Source organism: Cydia amplana, chromosome 5, assembly GCF_948474715.1.
Source record: "Cydia amplana chromosome 5, ilCydAmpl1.1, whole genome shotgun sequence".
Taxonomy (NCBI): Eukaryota; Metazoa; Arthropoda; class Insecta; order Lepidoptera; family Tortricidae; genus Cydia; species Cydia amplana.
Genome location: NC_086073.1, coordinates 8,283,482 through 8,306,309, shown reverse-complemented (window position 1 = coordinate 8,306,309; position 22,828 = coordinate 8,283,482). Strand labels below are relative to the sequence as shown.

General features: G+C 38.2%; 1 protein-coding gene across 1 annotated transcript in view; it reads right to left on the bottom strand.

Annotated features, from left to right (window-relative positions):
- Positions 1-22,828, bottom strand: part of LOC134648013 (E3 ubiquitin-protein ligase MIB1) — a 221,570-nt gene that overhangs the window by 132,532 nt on the left and 66,210 nt on the right. Inside the window, exon 11 of the mRNA XM_063502447.1 lies at positions 13,023-13,174. Coding sequence (XP_063358517.1) covers positions 13,023-13,174 — 152 coding nt within the window. The remainder of the gene's footprint in view (positions 1-13,022; positions 13,175-22,828) is intronic.

The following is a 22,828-nucleotide window of genomic DNA, read 5'->3' as shown; positions in this document are numbered from 1 at the left end:
AAAGCGTGATGTTGGGCTGCTCTTTTGATTAAATCCAATTTAATTAGCATATATTTTGGGTTGCCATTTAAAGTACAATCGCCATCAACCTAACTTTAATGGCCAGAACGGCCAGAATAACTCCATCTCACGGGATTTAGGAATGGACCTACTTTTGGTTCTCATTTGCTCAGTGAGTGCCGATGTTTCTGTCTTCTTATTTTTAATTATTTTATGTTTTTTGACAGGCGCCTTATTATTATATTCATTCGTCGGCTGTAAATCGTCTATTGCTGTAGCGGGATTAGAACTTTTCAAATTGTAATTGATTTGGGGCCCTATTCGGATTTTGAACTAGACATCTATTAGATATCTATTAGACATCACCAAGATACGACAACGATATTTTTAAGGTCTAGCCTGTCAAATTTGACATTTACGCGATTCTGGAGATACTCATCCAAGTCATATCTAATAGATATCTAATGGAAATCTAAACTGTAACGTATCTAGAATGGATCTAGTACGTGTCGTCTCTTATGAATATCTTGAAGTTCGAATTCGGCAGTGTATCTCATTTTGACAGGCCCATGACGTGTATTCCGCTCGTACTTATATGTGAAATGCTTTCAGTATTCCTATACATTTTAGCGATACTCATATATCGCTAAAATGTATAGGATATATGAGTACATTTTAGCGATATATGAGTATGCTAACATGGCATCCAATTGTTTGTGCAATAAAGTTAAAACCTATAAACTCGACGCATATGGCGTCATTGAGGATAACGTCTAAATACAAATTAGATAAAATGATGACATCTCTTGTAAAAAATTAATTTAATATTAAAAGAAACAACTTTAAGTAGTATCATTTAGTCTACATGGCGCGCCCTGATTTCTTAGGGTCATAAAAAACTATAAAGGGTAGAAACGATTTTTAACTTTGGATAACTTAGTACCTACCTACATGGCTAAGGATATAAACAGTCTGCAGCATAGACTCTACAGGGTTTAATCTAATCGTATATCATTATAATGCCAAAGTAACTGTATTTTACTTCTTAAACCGCTGAACCGGTTAAGATTAAATAATTTTGAAATATTTTGGAGATATTGGCGATTTAACACTTTAGCAGTGCAAAATATTAGTTCGAGTTATTAATAAGATAAATCATACTTCTCACTGTACAAAGTTAGCCTGAACTTATTATTTGAATGCACACAAACACTTAACAAAGCTATGTTCTGCATTAAATCTATATATATATAAATGCACGTGTCCTGACTGACTGACTGATTCATCAACGCAGAGCCGAAACTACAAAAGCTAGAAAGTTGAAAATTGCACACTAATTTGCATTTATAAAGTGTACAAGAGATAAGAAGGGATTTTGAGAAATAATAAATAATTGAGCTATGCGTACAGCTAGGTCCACATCGCGAGTACATGTTTTCGTTTATTAGCTTGGGTACGGTATATCATTCCAAATTAAGTTAAGCTCCGTTATTCCATTATCAATTGCCGCGGCGGAATCCCGTTAAGAAAATCAATGCTCAGGAGAAAACTATAGCGCTGCGAGTAATAAAACACAGGCCGATTGATTGTTGGTATTGCGGTCACGTTGCTCAGTTACTGTTTTCACGTCTGACGTAATAACGTTAGCAACAAAGTTATGGTATTTACGTGACCCGTTAGTCAGTAGCATACCGTTTATCCCTTGATCCCCTTCGTATCTTCCATGGCTTTGAGGTATTTATCAATCGGTGGAGTAATTATTACAGTATTTTCTTTTGGGTGGAAGGTGAAGTAGAAAGAAGGGCATTACAAAAATTGTATGCAACGTGAAATAGCGATACTTAAAAAGAGTAAGTACTTAAAAATATTAATTAACATGTTTACTAAGTGATTATACCTACTCAGAATACTTCTTTATAAATAGTATGTAATCAATGAAATAGACGAACCTACTCTAGTATTACAGGTTTACATTGTCCTAGATTTTTTTCAAATGTTATTTTTTAATTTGATATCAAAAAAGTGTCATTCTCGAGATATTAATAAAAAGGCAAGCGGGAGAAGAGTGGTAAAAATTATTGATGTTTAAAAATCATGTGCTTGAGGCTTGGTAGAACAACAACATTTATGCTTAACTGTACCTTTGGTCCAATGAACAAAATTAATGATTTGATCACAGAATCATCCATCAAAGCGGCTTGGTCAGTGCCGTAACTTCACCTGTGATTGAATGTGGAATATATTTCACCCCGGCCACGAATATTTCATTAAAAGAGCTTTATAAAGCCTCACCATGCATCACGCCGCGCGCTGTGTTAGAGAGAGCCATGTCGACGGCATGATCCACTCGGCTTAGTATACCTAGATATTAATACGTAAAATGTGATGGCGTGTACCACGCGACAAAGGCCGGAGATAAAAAAATACATATTCATTAAATTCATTACAATACCCCGACCACACAGGATCGCCCGGTCTCTGAATTATAAATTTTATGTGCTGCATGACATTTCACCTAGTCTATAATGACGGTGTATTTATTACAAAGGCAACCAATAAACAAACGTCAAAAGTGATGATGGTATTAAGTAAACTGAGAGTCGTATTCAATTTTGCCGACGTATTGCATCCATTTACAAACGTGTGGGTTGCCAAATACGAAAATCGAGAAGAGGTGAATTCGGTAAAGCAACTTACATGCATACATAAGGCGAGGATGAGGAGGGTAGCTGATTCTAAGACGAAAACTTAGTATGTACGCGAGACATGAGAGGAAGGCGCGATGGGTTCTGGGGGGGATGCACGTACACAACTTTAACAGGCAAATCCGAGTTCCTCGGGAGTTTATTACCCTAGTCATATTTGCACAATTGGAGTGGGTGTCGGCGGTCTAGGCACGCCAGCCTCAACGACATATTTCACAGGGAGGAAATACGTTAGATTTAATTTAAAATCGCAGACAAAACACTAACAGAAACATTCATCATCTAGAAAAAAAAATGCAATATAAGATATATTAAATTATAATCTATGCAATTAAAAAAAGAGAAGGAAAGTATTCATCAGCGTAATGAATTAATTTAATTACATTATTACAGTGAATTAATAGGTTACCGCGTAATTAATTGTTAAATAAAAGGGACGCTTTTACAAAACGCGAGGCCAACTCTGGTGATTAAGTGTCTCATTTAAATGCAGTCTCCCGGCGCGGACGCGGACGTCTCAAACGCAAAGGGAGCGCCACTCGCGGAAAACGGAAGACGAGTCTCTTCACAAAAGGAAGGAGAGGTATTTAAATTAGCGTAGTCGCTGAAAAAGTGCACTAACAACATTAGCGAGTGGAACAATGGCTGAGCACACAAAGAACCGGAACATCCCGACTAACGTATCTGGCCGTCAGCGGAGCGCGAGGCCACCATTTGTACACTGTACAGGGCACTACGTGCCCGTATTTACGTGCTATGTACACTGTGCACCTACACCCGCATTCGCGGACTAAAAGCCAACTACTGAAATATTCTAACTTTAAGAAGACTTCTAGAAAAGCTTTAAAACTTCATGGTTTCGTAGTTTCAGAGTACCTATTACTAAACTTTCCGGTAAACGAAAAAAGAATTCACGAAAGCATAAAGCACAACGCTCGCTACGTGCTGCTATAACCGTTTTGTTCATACAAATATCAATGATAACCACGATTATGCGACTAAAACACGAAATTTCCAGTTCTCGACTGTGAAACCTAAAGATAAGATAATAAATACAAATACAAACACTGTGAGTTAAAGAGGTGTTAAGCTTTATCTACAGTCTAGTAAATAACACCTAAGGAGCAGAGCTCAAGTTAATGAACAAAGTGAATCCCAAGTTAAATGACCGTTTTAACGATGCGTTCTGGAAATAATGAGAATAATGAAAATCCATATAAATTTGCATATTTACACTTTATACCTCATACAGGGTCGGGGCAAATAATAAATGTTTGATATGGGCTAAAGGGATTATGTTAATGTTGAAAAGGCAAGAATTATGCCCAAACAAATTAGGAACAACATTAATATATCCTCTGTATCCGGCAACTTCCCCGCAATAAGCAGAATGTATTAGTGTTATTTATCTTAGCTCGCGCGCCAACAAAGTTTTAATTGCAAGCGCCGATACAATTTGCGTACAAATGAATTTATTCGCTGAATCTGTAGTGCAATCGTGTGCGGTGTGTGGGCGGGCGGCGCGGCGCGCGCGATGCGGATTATCCGCGAGTGCAGAGCCGCTAATTGCGGGTAACGAGCATCCGCGCCACCGCCACCCGCGTCCGCGGCCGCGCCCGCCCCCGCTTCCTCGCTCGCGCCCGCCTCCGCACACGCGCCGCTTGTGCGAGACGTAGCGTCATGCAATCAACAAGCGGTTCCCAATCAAAACAATGTACAACGTTCCCGAAAAAGCACACTGCTATGGCAATAAAAGTCATATAGGTATATACACCGATGATTAGAAAATGATGCATATACGAAAGATGATGATTTAAAAAATACTGTTCTAAACAAAAAAGACCTTCTTTGACGACAACAAGGATGCGCATTGTGAAAAAAAAGGTAATTAATGAAAATGGTATATGGTACCGGAAAATTGGGTGTGTGATGTTGTTTTGCGTCTACGAAACTTTTCCGCTACATACCAGGAAACCCATGTTATCGGCTACGACGACGTTGCGCTACAACCGTATCTTAGCGGTGAATGTAGAAACAAAATAAAATAACACAAACAACGCTACTAATAACATATCATAATTAAATACAGATGGTTTATTATCGTTAAAATACGCAAAGAACATGAATGAAACCATACTTCAACACCTCTATTTACAATCGTATGTTTGACTAAATTGTAATCACCGCTTGTCAACAGTGCGTGTGTCTGTACCCTACGAGACGGAAGGGCAGCCCCTGAAGGTCACTGTCGAGGGTAAGCCAGTGCGTAAATTGTGAATTTAATTTTTATATGTACCTACTTAAAAAAGATTTTTTATACTAATTTATATAATTATACAAAAGATACATGTAACAAAATATGCTTAGAATTTAAATTTAAAAAAGCTTTGCGAAGCATTTACATACAATTGTGAATATCGTAGGCTAAATAGGCGACTGATGATCAATACTACAATAAAATATAGGTACTATTGCTGTAAAACGCGATTAAAAATATAAGCGAATAACAAAATATACTACCGAGCGGTAAAACGCGAACAGGTGAAAAGGCACAAAGAGTTAATGAGTTCGAGGTACATGACTAACAAACGCCTGGGATTGATTAAAAATGTGATACCATTTTAATATTAATCTGAGTGAATCTCGCTCACACTTAATTATTCGTGCGAGAGGGACGTACAAATAATAATATCAAATATGTACATACCAAACATATTTTAAAATCTAATAAAAACTTGTATCAATTTGACAAAGTTGTTCATCAATTCATGCACAGTTGTAAAACTCTACGTGATATAATTTGGTTGCATTGGCTGAACATTTCAACTGATTATGGTTACTTGGAGTAAATGTATTTTTATAATAATTTCAACAAGCAAGACTACTGAGTCTTCTGAACTTCCATTGTAAGTCTTTCAACAAGTGGTTTAAATCCTGACAAGCCTTTTCTATTGAAATTGGTTACTTGTTTTCGTAGAATTCGTGATTTAGGTATTAACCGATTAACAATTTCGATAGTTTTGTAGTAGTATGTGTAGTAGTCGGTATTAAGTGAGTGTAATGTAGTTAACTAAAACTGAATGTTATAGATTAAGATATTAAATTTATATTTTGTATATACATATTTGTATAGTAAGCGTGTCACCTTCTCTAAAACTTGATCATGGTGAAGTTTAGAAACGTCCATGTTGTCTCACCATTGCATGATCAGCTGTATAAATTCTAAAGTTATTCTTAAACATACATAATAAATAATAGATATTTTTACATAATGTATGTTAGTCTGTAAGGTATTTGTAATATGGGCCTTGTTGCCTGATTTAAATTTTAAATAAATAAATAAACGCAATTTAAACCTTACATTCATACTAAACAAATACAAACATCAAAACTTAGTTTAGAGCGACAGTTGTTCATTTCGTGCTGCATCTGGTTAACTAACGAGCTTAATCACAATTGATCAGCAATAGTCGCAATGAGGCTTGGGGAGCCTGACGCAGCCCGGAACGGAAAAAGCTGTGGTAATCCACTATCTCCTTAATAATCTGAAAGGGTCACTTTTTTATTAAAAATGAGGCTGATAAGATTCAAAGCACCGACAGATTGTTTTAGAAAAGGTCGAATAAAGGGGAACCGTCGTGGCCCAGATTGCCAATGTCAATATAAAATAATGTCGCCCATGCGGAATGGCCGAACTCTGTGTATATTTTCCTTTACGGGCAAATTCGAACGTGCAATAATAACAAACGAGTTTGCTAGCGAAACAAAAATAACCAAACGAACAAGCTGAACGCATGCACGAAGTCGCACAGGCAACACAACAGTAAAGAGACAGTGCATTCGGGCCAGCGGAACTGGCACAGCAGTCGGTATCCGGCCTAACAAAAGGGTGATAGCGTTACGTGCGTAAATCAAACGTCGCACAATAACAGACCCTCCCGGACCCCTCCCCGGGCTCCTGACCACTGCCCCCCTCTCTCTGCCCGTCCGTTCACATAAATCTGCCATACAGAAATGTACTTTGCTCAGCCACTACCCCGACATCCTCGATATCTATGCCAATAGGTTTTCAATGTCAATCCTGTTTCAAAACTGTTTAAAAGTTATCGGTTCTCGGGTTCCAGCTATCTGCTTTGCTTTACATACAACAAAACCTTTTTATAGCAAACCATTCATTACTCGCGGGACACAGCCCACAGCAACGTAACGGAAATTTATCAATTTTAGTACCGTACCCGTACTACGTTCGCCGGGATTATCGGAACATTTCATTACAAACGTTTCTTTATGATACAGCGTGTTAGATATAATTAAGATAAAGAAACCTTTGTGAAACGTTACCTATAACCATCATGGTAGTTCAACGGGAATTAATCTATGGTGGTAAGTAGGTTTACCGACTAGTATTTAGCACCAGACCCGTAACAGCCAGTGCGGGAAATAACATTTGTCGTCCGGACGGTGCGATACCATCGTACTTCGCTCTATTCGCTGCAATTAACGCTGCACAATGACCATATAAATCTTCTCTGATTGCTCCGTTCGTTCTCTACATACATAGATATTCGTTGAATAAACCGAGCAGATTATGTAGCCTCAGTGACTTCGTTTTGTATCGCAGGCTATGATGTTGTCAGAGGGATGAAAAGAGATTACGATGTCTGCTCAAAGGAAACAAAACGTACACAATTAATAACTGTAACTGATGATGTCGGTAAGGAAAAGAGTAATGTCCGGGAGAGACGGCGGGGCTCGGGGGTGCGACGCCGCTGCCTAATCTCACCTATACGTCTCGAGCCGGAGAACAAACAAGCCGCGAGTCGAGATTACGCTCCGAATAAATCAATGTTACGACGCGTTAAAATATTTAAGCTCACGATTAATGCGGATCGCGGATGCCCGTCTTATCTGAGGAGCCGCGCGCCGCGGCGGGCGCAGCTGCGCAGGCTGCCGATCATCACAGGATCCCGCAACTAATTAATCACAGCTAAATACAAAGCACCGCTAGGCGAACAAGTATCTGCGAATTAATCAGTGCGTTTATCCATTAAGCAGCAATTCTTCGTTGTTCACAAAAACCAACCTAAAACCGGTAAAACCGATTGCATTCATCGACAGTATTAAAAAAATCTACATATTAATAGAATCGGAATTTCCAGAAGCAACATTTAATAACAATACAGCCACTGTACTTATAATAGTTATCTTGTCCAGGAGGTCAATTGAAACTTATATTTTGATGTCACGCCTGTGCGTCTCGCTCGCGCCAATGTACGAAAACGTACTTGCGAAATGTACGCGCAAAGATAACAAAATGACATAATTTTGATATCAATATATAAACTTAAATTGGTCTTTAGTTTTGATCCGTAGATTTAGAAATAGTAACGATATAAGAAAACAAAAGTTTTAAAACCTAACCCGATATGAGATTTTTTAACACTACTACTGTATATACAACAGCCGCCGACTTTAGATACGACTAGGATAAAATGAGTTTCACGCAGATGCTACGTGGGTAATATTGGGTATTGCTACGTCGTAGACTGTCTACGTTCTACGAAAACTTGCAACCGTGTCGTATTGTTTGCCGTATAAATACACTCTTATCTTATCTAAGAAATTCGACGCAATTAATAGTAATAATTGTTTTAACCTGCTGGCCAATTCAAACTTGTGACATCAAATGATATGTAAAGGATGACAGTCGCTGTGTGTTTCGCTCGCGCCAGACAAGTATGAGTGATATCCACACGCGACTGGCATCATTTTAATATCACAATGTAAGTTTGAATTGACCTCTTGTAATCACAAACAATCCGATTGTAACGCATTAGCATCAATTAATATTAATTCTGTTTCTATGTCGTGTCGTTATCACTCGCCGTATAAAATGATTCAGACGCAAAGGATTTTAACTGACGATTAAGCCAAATTAGTAACTCCCCCCCCTACCAGCAGTGGCACGAGCAAATCAAGCAGTGAAAGTTTACGTAGTCAATGGAGCGTATTCGTATGGTTAGATACGAAGCTAATTTACGAGGATACTTAACCGGAAGCTTATCGTATTCCGGTAATGTATCGCGAAATTGCCATTGAAGTTTTACAAGGGCTCGTTAGGGGAGCTGTAACGATAACCGCACGAGATAACTGTTTCTAATCAGACGTAATGACGCAACGCGCTCCGCCGCGAGGCTCTCGCTCCCTCGGATACTGTCGCCTGCGCCTTATCCTTTATTCGATTTCATTAATCGCCCAGCCAATGTGAGCTGCCTAGTTCACCGCAATACTTCACATCTTTTCTGAAAATTTATTCCAGTAAAAATCAACAGCAGGCGTCTTAAACTCCGTCATAAGGAACTTCTTGTTATAGGAACCACAGTCGTCGGATTAAATTCCTTCGACTTTTTTTACTATAAGAACTTTCCGAACCGAAGAGGATGGGCGCTCCTGATATAACGATATACTGCGGAAGTAATAAAATAAAACGATTTTACATCTCAAGGGGGAAACGAACGTTTTTGTCGAATGGGAAAAGTCGCGAGCGACTTCTCATTCCGCGATAAAATCTGGAACGTTTTACGGCAATCTTAAATTCGATTGCTGTTAAACAACAATCTAAGAATTTAAACGACTTTTTCGTAAATTTCGTTTTCATTTGATGGGTATCTAATATAAATTCTTACTTACAGACATATTCGAACTTTAAGATACGTCAACTATTAGATATCTAAACGATATGGATCTAGTGTTGTGAATAACGCTCATTTCGAGGCTTAAAGACGAACCCTTAAGACTCTCGAGGCTTAACGCCTCAAAGATGGCAAAGACGATTTCTTATATCCATACGCGTAAAATAAATAAATACAATTCTCAAATATAGTCAAGTCTTCAAGACTTACCGAGTCTTGAGGGCTCGAATCATTAAGCCTAAAAATAAGCGTTATTCACAACACTGTATGGATCGAATATGTCAGTGTCAAAAGTGACGTTTCTTCAAACAAAAACTTCACTATTTACACTTGTTTGACACTGACATATCCGATCCATATCGTTTAGATATCTAATATTTGACGTACCTTTAAGTTCGAATATGGCTGTTAGGCCTAATTTGAGTAAAGAAAAATACATAAGTTACATAACCGATTTATTTTATCTCTAGAATCTAGATAGTCTCATATTGTAAGAACGAATTTTAATACTTAATATTTGATGCGTCAAATTGACACTGAGAGGGACTCAATATAATAACACTTATTTACAGCAGGTAAACTTTCCATAAAAAAAACAATTGCTCATAAAAAATCCATCCTTCAAACACTAGGTGCAAAGATATTTCTAAGTAGTTTCCAAGTGGTAGAGTAAATCCGGGCGGGTTTCAAGAGCATGAGCTAATAGTGATTTAAAAAGGAATCCAGGGGGGTCCGCGTGCCGACGCACGTTCGGCTGTTTGTAATATGCGGCTCGGGCCGACACATGAAAAAGTAGCCGACGGCGACGAAGGTGACCGCAACCCATACAGTTATCTCCTATAGACTCCGTACTATGGAAAATTTACGAAGACTCGCCGACATCATCCAGGCAAAACCGTGTACCAGAACCAGTATTTCTTCAACCAAAAACGTCACTTTTGACACTGACAGATCAGTATTATTTCCGAAACAGATCGAATACGCCTGATAGGTGCGATCTTTTAGTTACAAAATAAGTACGACATTGATTATGATTTGTTAAAGTTTTGATCTTGTTATGATACGACCTTGAATGGACTATAGTCTATAGTTAGTATACTAACAAGTGCGAGCCAGATTCCTAATGACATGACTCTCATTTAATTAATTAATGCATACATTTGCGCGCACTAATCAGCGAGAGCGATCACCAAGGTAGGTAGTATCATAAAATTTCAAAACTATAAATCAGAATCAGCCTCCTAGTACACAGTTTTGGTAGAAAATTTGTAAATACAGATCGCAAACGTCGACACCATTAAAATGACAAGTTGCGCTCTTTTGAGTAAAGTGATACGATGAATGTCAGTGTATGGTGACCGCCCTTCGTCTTATATAGTCCATCTCATAAGTAACTGATCTGTGCCGCGAGGGTCCGCTCTGCCGCCGCATAATGAACCGGTCACGTAGCCACATTTCGTATTATTTCCCTGGGACGCGTCGCGTGACTTGAATAAATGCGGGCGGCCGGTGCGAGGCCGTGACGCGACTCCCTTATTTTGAAAATCTTATCTAAATTTGATGTTACTCGCAGTTCAGATCGCACCAATATGTAAGTATGAGCGAGACAAATAAATATCAAGTCAAGTTGAGAATTTAAAAGTTATAATGCCGCTCGAGCGGCTCCGGCGCCTCCGCCTCGCCTCCACACCTCCACAAATAAACCGCTTCACGCACGATTCACCGGCGGAGATTCATTATTCTTGCGTTTTTGAAACACCTCTAAAAGTAGCTATCTTTGGAACTAACTTTTAATAGGCAACTTTTTCTAAAAAACATCGTTTGAGCAGAAGGTACTTTGAAAATACAAAAAAAATATATAAACATTTATTAAATTATTATACAAATCAGAAGTACACAAAGTAGCATTTTTAAAAATATCTGACGTATTTTAGATAATCTCGTGCGCTCACCTTTGAAATCTGCGATGTGTATTTAAGTACTTAAGCGAACGAACAAGACGTACTGATAATCATATTGAATATGGATTACATTGTTACAAAATATTCGTTTTCGATATTTGTACGGCTAAAGTACAGAATTTAAAGTCAATACTGTAGAAATTATTTCTTCCCATATTATTTTATTCAACATCAATATTCCACATATAAGAACTACTTTAAATGCCATTTGCTCTTGGCGTAGAGGAATTAATTATTCGGAAAATTAAAACTTTAGGAGTTAAAAGCAATTGGCTCGGGCACGAGCTTCGATTCTATTACCACCCCTGGCTATCGGTGAGAGTATAAAAGGTGTTTAGTTTCATCAGGCAATCATAACATTCTAAACTAATCCGTACTTCCTTACTGATGTTATAAATGCCAGTTCTTTTTTTTATCCTTAAAATAGTCCTTTAATCTCTGGGCAGAAGCGTGTCAGGTATTTTTCATCTATGAAATAACTGACACACTTCTTAGGTTTAAATCCTGTCAAAAAACTTAAAAGTTCACAATATACCTAGCTAGTTAGTGGGAAATTATGCTCTTTGTCTAATTAAAAAACCCGTCTTAAAATGAGGAGCGGAAATTCTAACAGAAATACAATTAACGAGTTCTACGCCGATGAAGTTGTAGCTAAAAGCTAATCTACAATAAGTTCGCATCTTGACTGTGACAGTTGCATACAAATGTGCACACAAATGTGGTGATAGTAAAAATTTTTGCTAAAGACTAGATTCTGTCTACTTTAATCAGTCAACATTTAATCCAGAAAGTATGTATGTTTAATATTGTATGTTGGCCATATTATAAAATTACCAAGCAACCACCAACCAAGAAAGGCACTAGCAGGACGCCAACACACAACCCTTTTCGGTAGTAAAATAACGTGTTGAGCTCATGTGACTAATTTAGTCCTCGCTGACTTTACGCATATGCTGCACAGCAATAAAGACATCACATAAGGCGCAGACCACACTCTCCGAGCTCGGTATTAGACCCGTTAAGCACTTTATTGTGCGGCAGGCTCGCTCATAACTACCCGTTCTCTCGGGGACAGCGCCGGACAACAAGCGATGTTATGTTTATTTCAGATAAAGTCCAAGTTATAAAGCTACCCGTCGATAAGTGCGGCCCCTATAGTATATAACTATGCAGATTAAGGACGCTGAACGAGAATATTATACCAGTTTAAAGTTACATACATATCATATCCGTTTTTTGTGTGTGTTTTGAGATAATATATAGCAGATAGTGATGACCGTGGGAAAAATCTCAGGCACTGGACTAGACCAAATTGTCCACTTAAGTTTTGTGAGGTTTTGGTTTAGCACCTTCACTAATCAATGAGAGCAAATTATTTCGATTATTTTAAGTAGTGATAAGCATGCGAGGGGGAATGTAGCAGAAATGTTCTTTTTAAAACGAAAATAAACTGTGCAACGAACTGTCACCCGCGGTATTACCGGAGCGATAAGACCTTCAAACTTTAAAAAAGCGTACTCTCATCTTAAAGGCCGGGAATGCACTTGCAACCCCTCTGGTGTTTCAAGTGTCCATGGGCGACGGTAATTGCTTACCATCAGGCGATTCGTCAGCTCGTTTGCCTCCTATATAAGAAAAGTAATAATAATTGAGCAAAAACTTACCTTGGATTGCCTCGAAGCGCTGCATGATGAAGCGCGTTGAAACCGTTGTTATTGGTGAGGGTCATGTCAGCTCCATGCTCCAGCAGCAGCGACAGCATGTCGTCCCGTTTCTTCGATATAGCATCATGTAAAGGGGTGTCCCCTTCAGAGTCCTGCAACAAATAGAACATATTTATGATCGTGAACGAGAACCCAAGTGCATTTCGTTTGACATAATCTATATCAAACTGCTCGAAGAAATCAAAATTAATTTCCAATTCAGTCTGATTACAAATGCTTTACACTTGCACACATTCGGTTTCGCGTTATCAGAAGCGGCCGCGCGCATACCATTACGATATCAATATAGTGTATAAGAATACAAGTTTCCTTCGTGAATTGAACAGCCGCTTCAGATAAGTTCGATTGTTCATGCATTTTTGATATACCTAAGTGGTTGCGAACACAACGAACTCATCAATACTATCAATCTGGTGGCAGCTGCTACATGAGTATTTGACTTGTGAATTATGAAGCATCGCCCATTCCCAGCACCGCGACAATTTTCTAAAACATCAAACCGCCGGAATGAATAATTAAGGCGTCGAAGAAGACGTTTAGGGCATGGATTATGGGCATTATGGCGACTTGCATATTTTATAAGTATCCGAGAATGGGTAAGGCGAGCAGAGCAAGGCGTTCGCCGCTCGGCTGCTGGCGGGCGAGCGGGTGAAATCAGAAATGGTGTCGAGTTCCGTAATATAGGACGGCAGCGCAAAAAGCGCGGCCACCACGTCATTATCATAATCACCGCTGCTGCGTACCGCTCGCGCTGCCTACGGTGCCGCCCAAGCCGTTTCGCTTTGTGAGTGAGCATTAAGAGAACCGAGCGTTGTGCTCTGTCATTCCGCTATTCATTTGCAAGGGCTGATGAGTGATTTTCGTTTGCATGTATATATGAATATATATAGGTACTTATAACCACAAAGGAGAGGAAGGAATCTGACAGGTTCACAAAGAAAATATATTTTAGTAATGACGGCTCCGTATAATTAGCTGCATAAAATGGTTGTTGGAGTAGCTTCGAATAGTTTCAATATTATCATTTGTGAGTCTGCTTTGTTTCTGTTTGTAAGTCTGCGGTGATAAATAACAAGTCATTAGTGGTAAAATGTATGTAAATAATAATTCGTTAACTTCATATTTTCAATTTGATGAGTCTGAATAATTACCTCGTGTTTTTAGATTTGACGACGCCTCAAATATTACATTTTCTTCGACTTTACTATTAAACATCAAAACATATTCTGAAGAAATAACGAACAACATCTCATTTGGTTTTTATGGTTTTGTTTATGATATGAATACCAGTAGGTATGGATGCATTTTCTGTGCTAGCAGAAAATCAGCAATGTTCTGACAGCTCATATATATGTAGTACCTAAGAGAAAATGACAAGTATACTTAGACTAACTAATCCTTAACATTGTAAACAAACACGGCTCAATTCTCAACAGATGTGACATTCTAGCCATGCATCAGCGAAATGACAAAGCATATGACACCCATTCACGTCACGCTGTAGGTAATTCAGTGCAAGCCCGACCGCAGACACGGAGTAATTCGGTGCAGAATGGCACCATTAAATATTAATCGTATTGGCTCATAGGTGGCCATTACAATTTGTAATTCACGAACATGCAACGCTATCTTGATAACATGCAGATATTATTATGCCTAGGTGTTACACAATGTTTGCTAATAATGGCGAGCGGTCCCCAATATTCTAGTTGTAGGTTGTAGTAGTTGTAAAACACTATAATGCACAAAACTATAAAACACAGAGAGAATACAGTAAATGTGTACAAAGGCGAACTTATCCCCTCAAGGAATCTCTTCCAGCTAACCTTTAGTGGTCCGCCCCTTGCGGATTACATTTTGTTTTTCTTTCTTGACTTCTGAGGCGGCGAAACTTGTTTGAAACGCCCCTGTTTGCACATATACATACTATTATAAGAGCCTTAGAAAAGCTCCATAATTAAAAATCGTTGCATGTGTATGAATACTATATATTGTAGAGAGCGTCATAATTAAAGGCAGTTTGCACGTGCATGAAGAGTGAGCGCAGCTGTGCGCGCTCGCTATAAACAAGGACGAGGCAGCGGCAGTAACGAGTACCGAGGCAAAATAAGAAATTTGATTTACGCCGAAGGCAATATCCGCAGGTGCATATAAGCTGCAGCCACTACACCACGTTGGCGACAGCGCTACGAAAATTATGGCACTTTACCGTCTCATCATATCACTTCGTGTTGAGGAAATTTTAATTTATATGTATCCATAACGTGTGGCAGTTCTAATCATACCTATATTAACATTTCAGCACGCTATAAATAGTGCAGGTCCCGTTTCGTATAGTAGAAAATCCAGATAGTTCTATTGCAACGTGTTGCGTAAATTTAAATTAAAGTAAATGCAGTAATGCTGGACGTCGATTCAAAATAGTAAATTAATAAGCGATAAGTGTGACGAGCCTACCATTTATTGACTTTTCTCATACATACTTTACTTTAACAGAACTTAAATACAGAGAGTATACAGGGTGTAATCTAAAACGTGATACAAGATAATCAAACCTGAATCTTTTCATGATTTTGAACAACTTTTACTATGGGGTCAATTTTGTAATATTAAAAAAAAATTGAGCTGTTCCATAGAAATGGTCAAGGAGAGGTAGACAAAAATGTATGGCAAAGATTTTTTTTATTGTTAATTTACAAAGTTGACCCCATAGTAAAAGTTGTTCAAAATCATGAAAAGATTTAGGTTTGATTATCTTGTATCACGTTTTAGATTACACCCTGTATATGCACATCTAAAACTAAACAATACATAAAAGCAATTTTAATACAATACGCGGTCAAATCGCTATAGGGCGATTTTTCCAGATAACATTAGGATAGTACACTTTTGCACTTGAGTGAGACAACTACATCAATTTTGAAGTGTTAAATAAATACATTGTCAACGTGTAAAAACGAGATATAAATCATTGCAGTCAAAAATAGTGGCGATAACGAAATCCTATGAAATTTCCGCACAGATATTCTTTGCTCATTTTCCTCTGAAGAAACTTTTTATGACATTTACCACACCACTAAAAATGTAGATGCTGGCCAACTTTCTCCATTACTATCCAAATAAAACTGAGAGTTGACAAATACAAATGTCTAATGAAAAACGGAATACATTCGGAGCTCACAGAGATACTTTATTTGTAGAAATATGTATTTAGAACAAAAGAATTTGTAAAATGGGGGAAGTGGCAGCCGGTTTATACGGTTACCACACACAAATACAAAAGGGCAAGCGGTTTGCTTCTCTGGAAATAACAAACACAAAACAACAAGGTAATTACTCAAAGATAAGAACAACGCGGCAGGCTGGGAACTAAAGTGGGCGACCCTGCCGAGGCGAGGCGGGTGAGGCAGGGCGCTACGGGCTGATGGCGAGGCAGATATCGCCTCGGCTCGCGGGCCACGGTACCTGCTGCCCGCGACCGGCGTTAAAAATTCGTCAGCCTTGATTAAAATGCCAAGCAGTCGCGTTATTGTTGACGAACAAAGGGTGACTGGATTATCAGCGGAATTAATGTAAGCACTAAAAGTAAGTGCGGCTCATGAAATACGAGAGCAAAATAAACAACAGTGCTTCCGGTGAATATGATGATTTGATTACAGGGGGCCTCCGATACGAGATGGAATAAACGTCTAATAAAATAAAAAGTAAAGACAGGTATTAAGTTATTTTTTTTACATATTAAAAAAAAAGGGAATTGAACCTGACATTTCAAGGCGTTTTGATATTCCAATTGGCAAACACGTTGGCTGTCGTACTCTAAGAAAGTAACACGCCAAAATGAGAACGACCATAATACGTATCGTACTAGCTTAATAAATAATAATAAACACAAATACATACAGCGTGTGTATGTATTTGTGTCTTAGAATATGTTGTCATATCAAAAAAATACGCGCTAATTTTTCTAAAAGGGGTGACGACGTTATTTTTTATAAACTTATTTACTTGCATGGTAACTAATAAACATCTTTTTTTATTACATTTAAAATTCTTAATTTACCACGTGCAGCTTAACAGTATCCAGCCTAGGCGAAGCTTCATCATTGGCGAGGCAGAAAGAAAACAACTAATTGTTAAATTCCAACCCATTAAGTCGGGTATTACGGTAGGATTATTCACGGCCCATATACCGCGGCATCAGAGCTCGTTCGTGTCGGGGCGCAGCTCAATGTTCTATTATTCAGTACGCTTACCGAGTACATCGCCTCAGCTAAATCACTGTGATTGTGATCTCCATATACACATAGTTGTTACAGATCCCGAAGTTCAACCGTACGACCGCAGTCAAGAACATGTTTTGAGAATAAGATAGCTCCTCCGCACGGCGCTCTCGCGCACTCTAAGCTGTCGTGCTTTGGTGCCTTGCTGGATTTACCATTAGAGCCATGTCTAATCTCGAATATTGACGTATCTAAATTGCATTAAAAACGTACTTACTGTGGCTCGTACTAGCTCACTCTAGTGCTAAATATCTATCCGGTGGCGAATGCACTAGTCCCAAAACGCACTATTAGTCAATACACTCTAATTTCGAAAGCCCCTCTTCTCATAAGAAACTAGGCCCAAAATACCATATTTCCAAAAAGGCTCATTCTCGATTTACACGAGAACCATTGAGAACTAGTCCCAAAATACACCTTTCCCAAAATACCCCAAATTGTGTTCACCTGTGCGTGGCGTAATACTTTATTCTCATAATGCGTAGGTCTCAAAACACTCTAGTTCCAAAATACCCTATTTTTTTGGAATGTCTCTTTATGACTGCTTTCAGCCGTAATCATTACCCGTTTGATGCCTAAAATATTTTTTTCAAAAATAGGATTTATTTAATTATTATTTTGAGCTATACAGGGTGTAATCGTTAAGTGTTGCTCGGCGATAGTTCCGTAAATATAGCAGATATCAGAAAATTTCAAATTGATATCGAAAGTGCATATAGTGAAAGTGAAGGGCAATATACACACGAGTGTTTTAATGCCTGTGTTGATAAAGCAGTGTATGGAACTATCATAATTAGGTGGGCGAGAAACTACCCTCATTTATGGCATTATTGGCATTATTTATCTTAATTTTCTGATATCTGCTATATTTACGGAACTATCGCCGAGCAACACTTAACGATTACACCCTGTATAGCTCAAAATAATAATTAAATAAATCCTATTTTTGAAAAAAATATTTTAGGCATCAAACGGGTAATGATTACGGCTGAAAGCAGTCACAAAGAGACATTCCAAAAAAATAGGGTATTTTGGAACTAGAGTGTTTTGAGACCTACGCATTATGAGAATAAAGTATTACGCCACGCACAGGTGAACACAATTTGGGGTATTTTGGGAAAGGTGTATTTTGGGACTAGTTCTCAATGGTTCTCGTGTAAATCGAGAATGAGCCTTTTTGGAAATATGGTATTTTGGGCCTAGTTTCTTATGAGAAGAGGGGCTTTCGAAATTAGAGTGTATTGACTAATAGTGCGTTTTGGGACTAGTGCATTCGCCACCGGATAGCTAAATATATATCCTGCTATGGTTTTTCAACTGACTATACTTAATCAAATTGGTCACCATAAGCCCTATAAGCCACTCATCAGTCTTATCACCAACGGTCGCATTGTACGAAGTATTGTTGTTCTCACCACAACATAATAACAAAACGTCAATTTAAAGAGCAATAACTTGTCAGTTAGATAGTTTCATATGCATTATAACACTACACTTTGCAATAACTTAATCTACAAAACCGCGCATCACTAACGTCTAACAGAATACATGCTTGTCTCGCCCAAATGTGCTTTATTGAGGACACCAGCACAGTAAAAATCGTTACATCGGCAGATATCCACCAATTTACATCTGAATCTGGCTCCGATACAATACATCACGCGCAACGAACTAGAAGAACTCGCGGAACGCCACCCCTATTTATGACCACAGCGAAATATTTCCCTGTTTGAATAACAAAGCTTCAGTATACCGATTTGTCTATCCATGTTATGTACCCACCAATACTGATGTAAGTGATACAAAATGTATGTATAAATAACCTGCTTGGGATTTTAAATCTTCAATTAGCGCAGGATTCAGGTTCATTCGTTTTACGGGGTACTTGTTTTGTTACTCGTACCTAAAAACTACCACCGCACCGTCTTCGTAGCTTTTACACGGCCTAATCAACTTATATATAGGTAATATTTATTATAAGTAGGTAAAAAAAAATCTTGAAATCTAACTTACGTAATATATATATGCCGCCACTATGTTGTATGTTAAAATACTATGTAATAGATATATCATTTTATTTTCAGTTTTCAATTTCCTCAAAATGCAAAGTAAGACACATCATAGCAAAATCATAAAGTAGTTATAGATTTCCATATTTTGTCAGTGGGGAAAGTGTAAAATACTTAGCATAAAATTTAAATTCAGTATTTGACCCACACAATCCACACACATATATTTTTCAGAAGTAATTCACCTATTTAAAAAAAAAGTTTTTTTTTAACTTAACGTTGCCCATTTATGTGAAACAGTTTATCTAATTTTTTTTTCGTCATGGCCCGGAGTATTTATAAATTAATGGTAATTAATCCACTCAACACTAGCTAATAACAAAACGAACGCATTAAATTATAGCTCCTAGACAATTTAATTATGCGTCGTAATATAATTTGAAATATGGGATTGTAATGGATATTGTATGATGAAACGTTAGAACTGTAATTGCACGCTTGATGATTGATAATGCGGAATTAAGCCTCGCGGGTGGCACATTCTCGCAGTCCTTATTCAGCGCCCGAAATTCGAAGGACACTTATAAATATGTAAGTACATAGGAGCAGTGCGACAAAGCTTGTAGAAAGCTTCATAAATCCCGCAGTCCATTAGTGCTTCAATAGCCATACTACGCAGTTCTTTGTTATTCAACTGGACCACAGCCGCGGCGAGAGCTTGTGCTTTCGATATCGGAAAACGTTTAATGTACTCTGCGAGATTTAGCACCGAGAACTGCCAGCGTCGTGCCTCGCGTTCATCCGGCGCGCACCTCTATTCACATTTTAAATTCTCTTTTAGAACACTGATTTAGATTTAAACTCCGCATTCCTCGACTAGCTTCGCTTGCATTAACACTCGGGTAAAGAAATGGTCGCCAAGAGGCGTCAGAAAGAATAAAGGTAAGGTAACCGTTACATGAATAGCTTACGGACATTCAGGAAATGTGTCGGCATTTGGGGAAAGGTATATATTAGAAGAATATTGCAAAGGTGCGAGTTTGCCGATCGAGATTACGACAAGCGGACTTTTTCTATCGCTGCGGCTAACGCGCAGGTGGCAGTAATGTGCTACGAATCAGATTTCGGGTCCAAAGTACAACATACGCAAAAGAATATGGTATAAGTACAAACAATTCATAAAAGTTTCTGAATATTTTCTACTTACTAAAGCCCATAAAGAATCAAATATAATGTTATATCAATATCTGCAATAAACGTTAAGTAGCTCGGTCAGATTTCACAATTGAATTCCTCTAATGAAATTGCTTGCGCGACTTAACATCAATAGCCACAATACATTTGAAATGCCAACAAGTGCTTTCGACTTTAACAAGTTTGATAAATTTAGATTAGGTTAGGTGAATTGTGTTATCGCTATTAACTTTGTGATTTATTGCCCCGTGAGATCGGAACGTCGAGTTCCAGTTGATAAACATAATGTATTTACTATGTACAAGATTATTTTACAAAATGTGTTTAAGGGGACTGGTGACAAACAGAACCTCCAATTTGATCATAGACCTGAATTGGTTTCATGGGTTCATTATACGTAAAATACAAATGTGGCAAGACGTCATTAACTACAGTAACATAGCTTTAGAGATGAAGGCCAGACCTGTACTATTTCATAAATGTAAAAACTTGAATAGGCAGGTAATAAATATAAGAAGCGAGTGGCGAAGAAAGAAACCGTAAAATTTCAGGTGACGCTGGCCCTTCCATAAATTTATCGACAGGTCGTGGTAACAGGCAATAAGGAAAATATTTATGAAGCAGAGTGGAGACGGGCCCGATTTTCATTAGCTAATTATTAGTCTACGAGAAAATGTCGACGGTGGCTCTTGTCTGTATAATTTTTGTGAGATTGTATGATTAGCCCATTTTAATACTACTTTTTAGGGTTCCGTAGCCAAATGGCAAAAAACGGAACCCTTATAGATTCGTCATGTCTGTCTGTCTGTCCGTCTGTCTGTCCGTCCGTATGTCACAGCCACTTTTCTCCGAAACTATAAGAACTATATTGTTGAAACTTGGTAAGTAGATGTATTCTGTGAACCGCATTAAGATTTTCACACAAAAATAGAAAAAAAAACAATAAATTTTTGGGGTTCCCCATACTTCGAACTGAAACACAAAATTTTTTTTTTCATCAAACCCATACGTGTGGGGTATCTATGGATAGGTCTTCAAAAATGATATTAAGGTTTCTAATATCATTTTTTTCTAAACTTAATAGTTTGCGCGAGAGACACTTCCAAAGTGGTAAAATGTGTGTCCCCCCCCCTGTAACATCTAAAATAAGAGAATGATGAAACTAAAAAAAATATATGATGTACATTACCATGTAAACTTCCACCGAAAATTGGTTTGAACGAGATCTAGTAAGTAGTTTTTTTTTATACGTCTAAATACGGAACCCTTCATGGGCGAGTCCGACTCGCACTTGGCCGCTTTTTTTTTAATCACGACTGTGGCAATGAGTATTACTGCAGTGTTCTGACGCTAGAGGCAGCACTAGCACCAACCGTAACCCATAGAGTAACTTAGGTACTCATATATCCAGATTTTTGACAAATTTTCACAGATTAGGTATTTACTACGAATAAACAGGACATTGATGGATCAAGGTGGTTCGTTTATATGTAGTTTGTGCTAGTGGCGCCCCCTACGTGGAGTTTTGCGTAGTATTTTCTATCTGGAAAACTAGAGTAAGGTTTAAATAGAATAGGCTTAAAGTAGATTTTTTCAGTTGTGGTATTGCTTCTGCGGTGTGACAACCGCGTTGGAAACATTTGTAAGCGTAAAATCATCATGGCCTTATTGCTAATTATCAGATAAATATCTTAGATTTTTTAAATAATAATGTATGAATCGTTCTTCGTATGAGAAAGAGCTCATTGGATACCTACATACACACAAAGTAGAATAATGGGTAAATTTTTGGCATTGAACGTAAAAGTTGTTTACTGTTTAGCGATGCCTATTATACCTGTTTGTATTGTGTAGCGAGAAAATGAGACAATTTCAGGCGAGTTCCTCATGCGTGGCGTTTAACACAGCTATCTCGACCCGAATTGGCACGTTTAATTGAACGCCTGTTTCACCCATTAGGGTACAGGACAACAGTTATTGGCAGTGGGCAGACGCCGGCCCCGAGCTCAGATCGCGCACTAGAGCATGACGAAAAGCGCTACGGCCTACGATCTCGTAGCAGGCTACGATTATACGAAGCATGAGTAATGAGCATTAAGTTACAATTTGACTACCAAAATAAACAAAAGCATACAAAGCAACTATTGATAATTTTCTCAATCAGACTGTCATTAACAGAGTTCACTGTTACTAAACCCCGAGAGCGCAAAAATCCTCATTTAAATAAACACGGCAGAAAGCATTTTCTTTAGCTTTTGTTTCA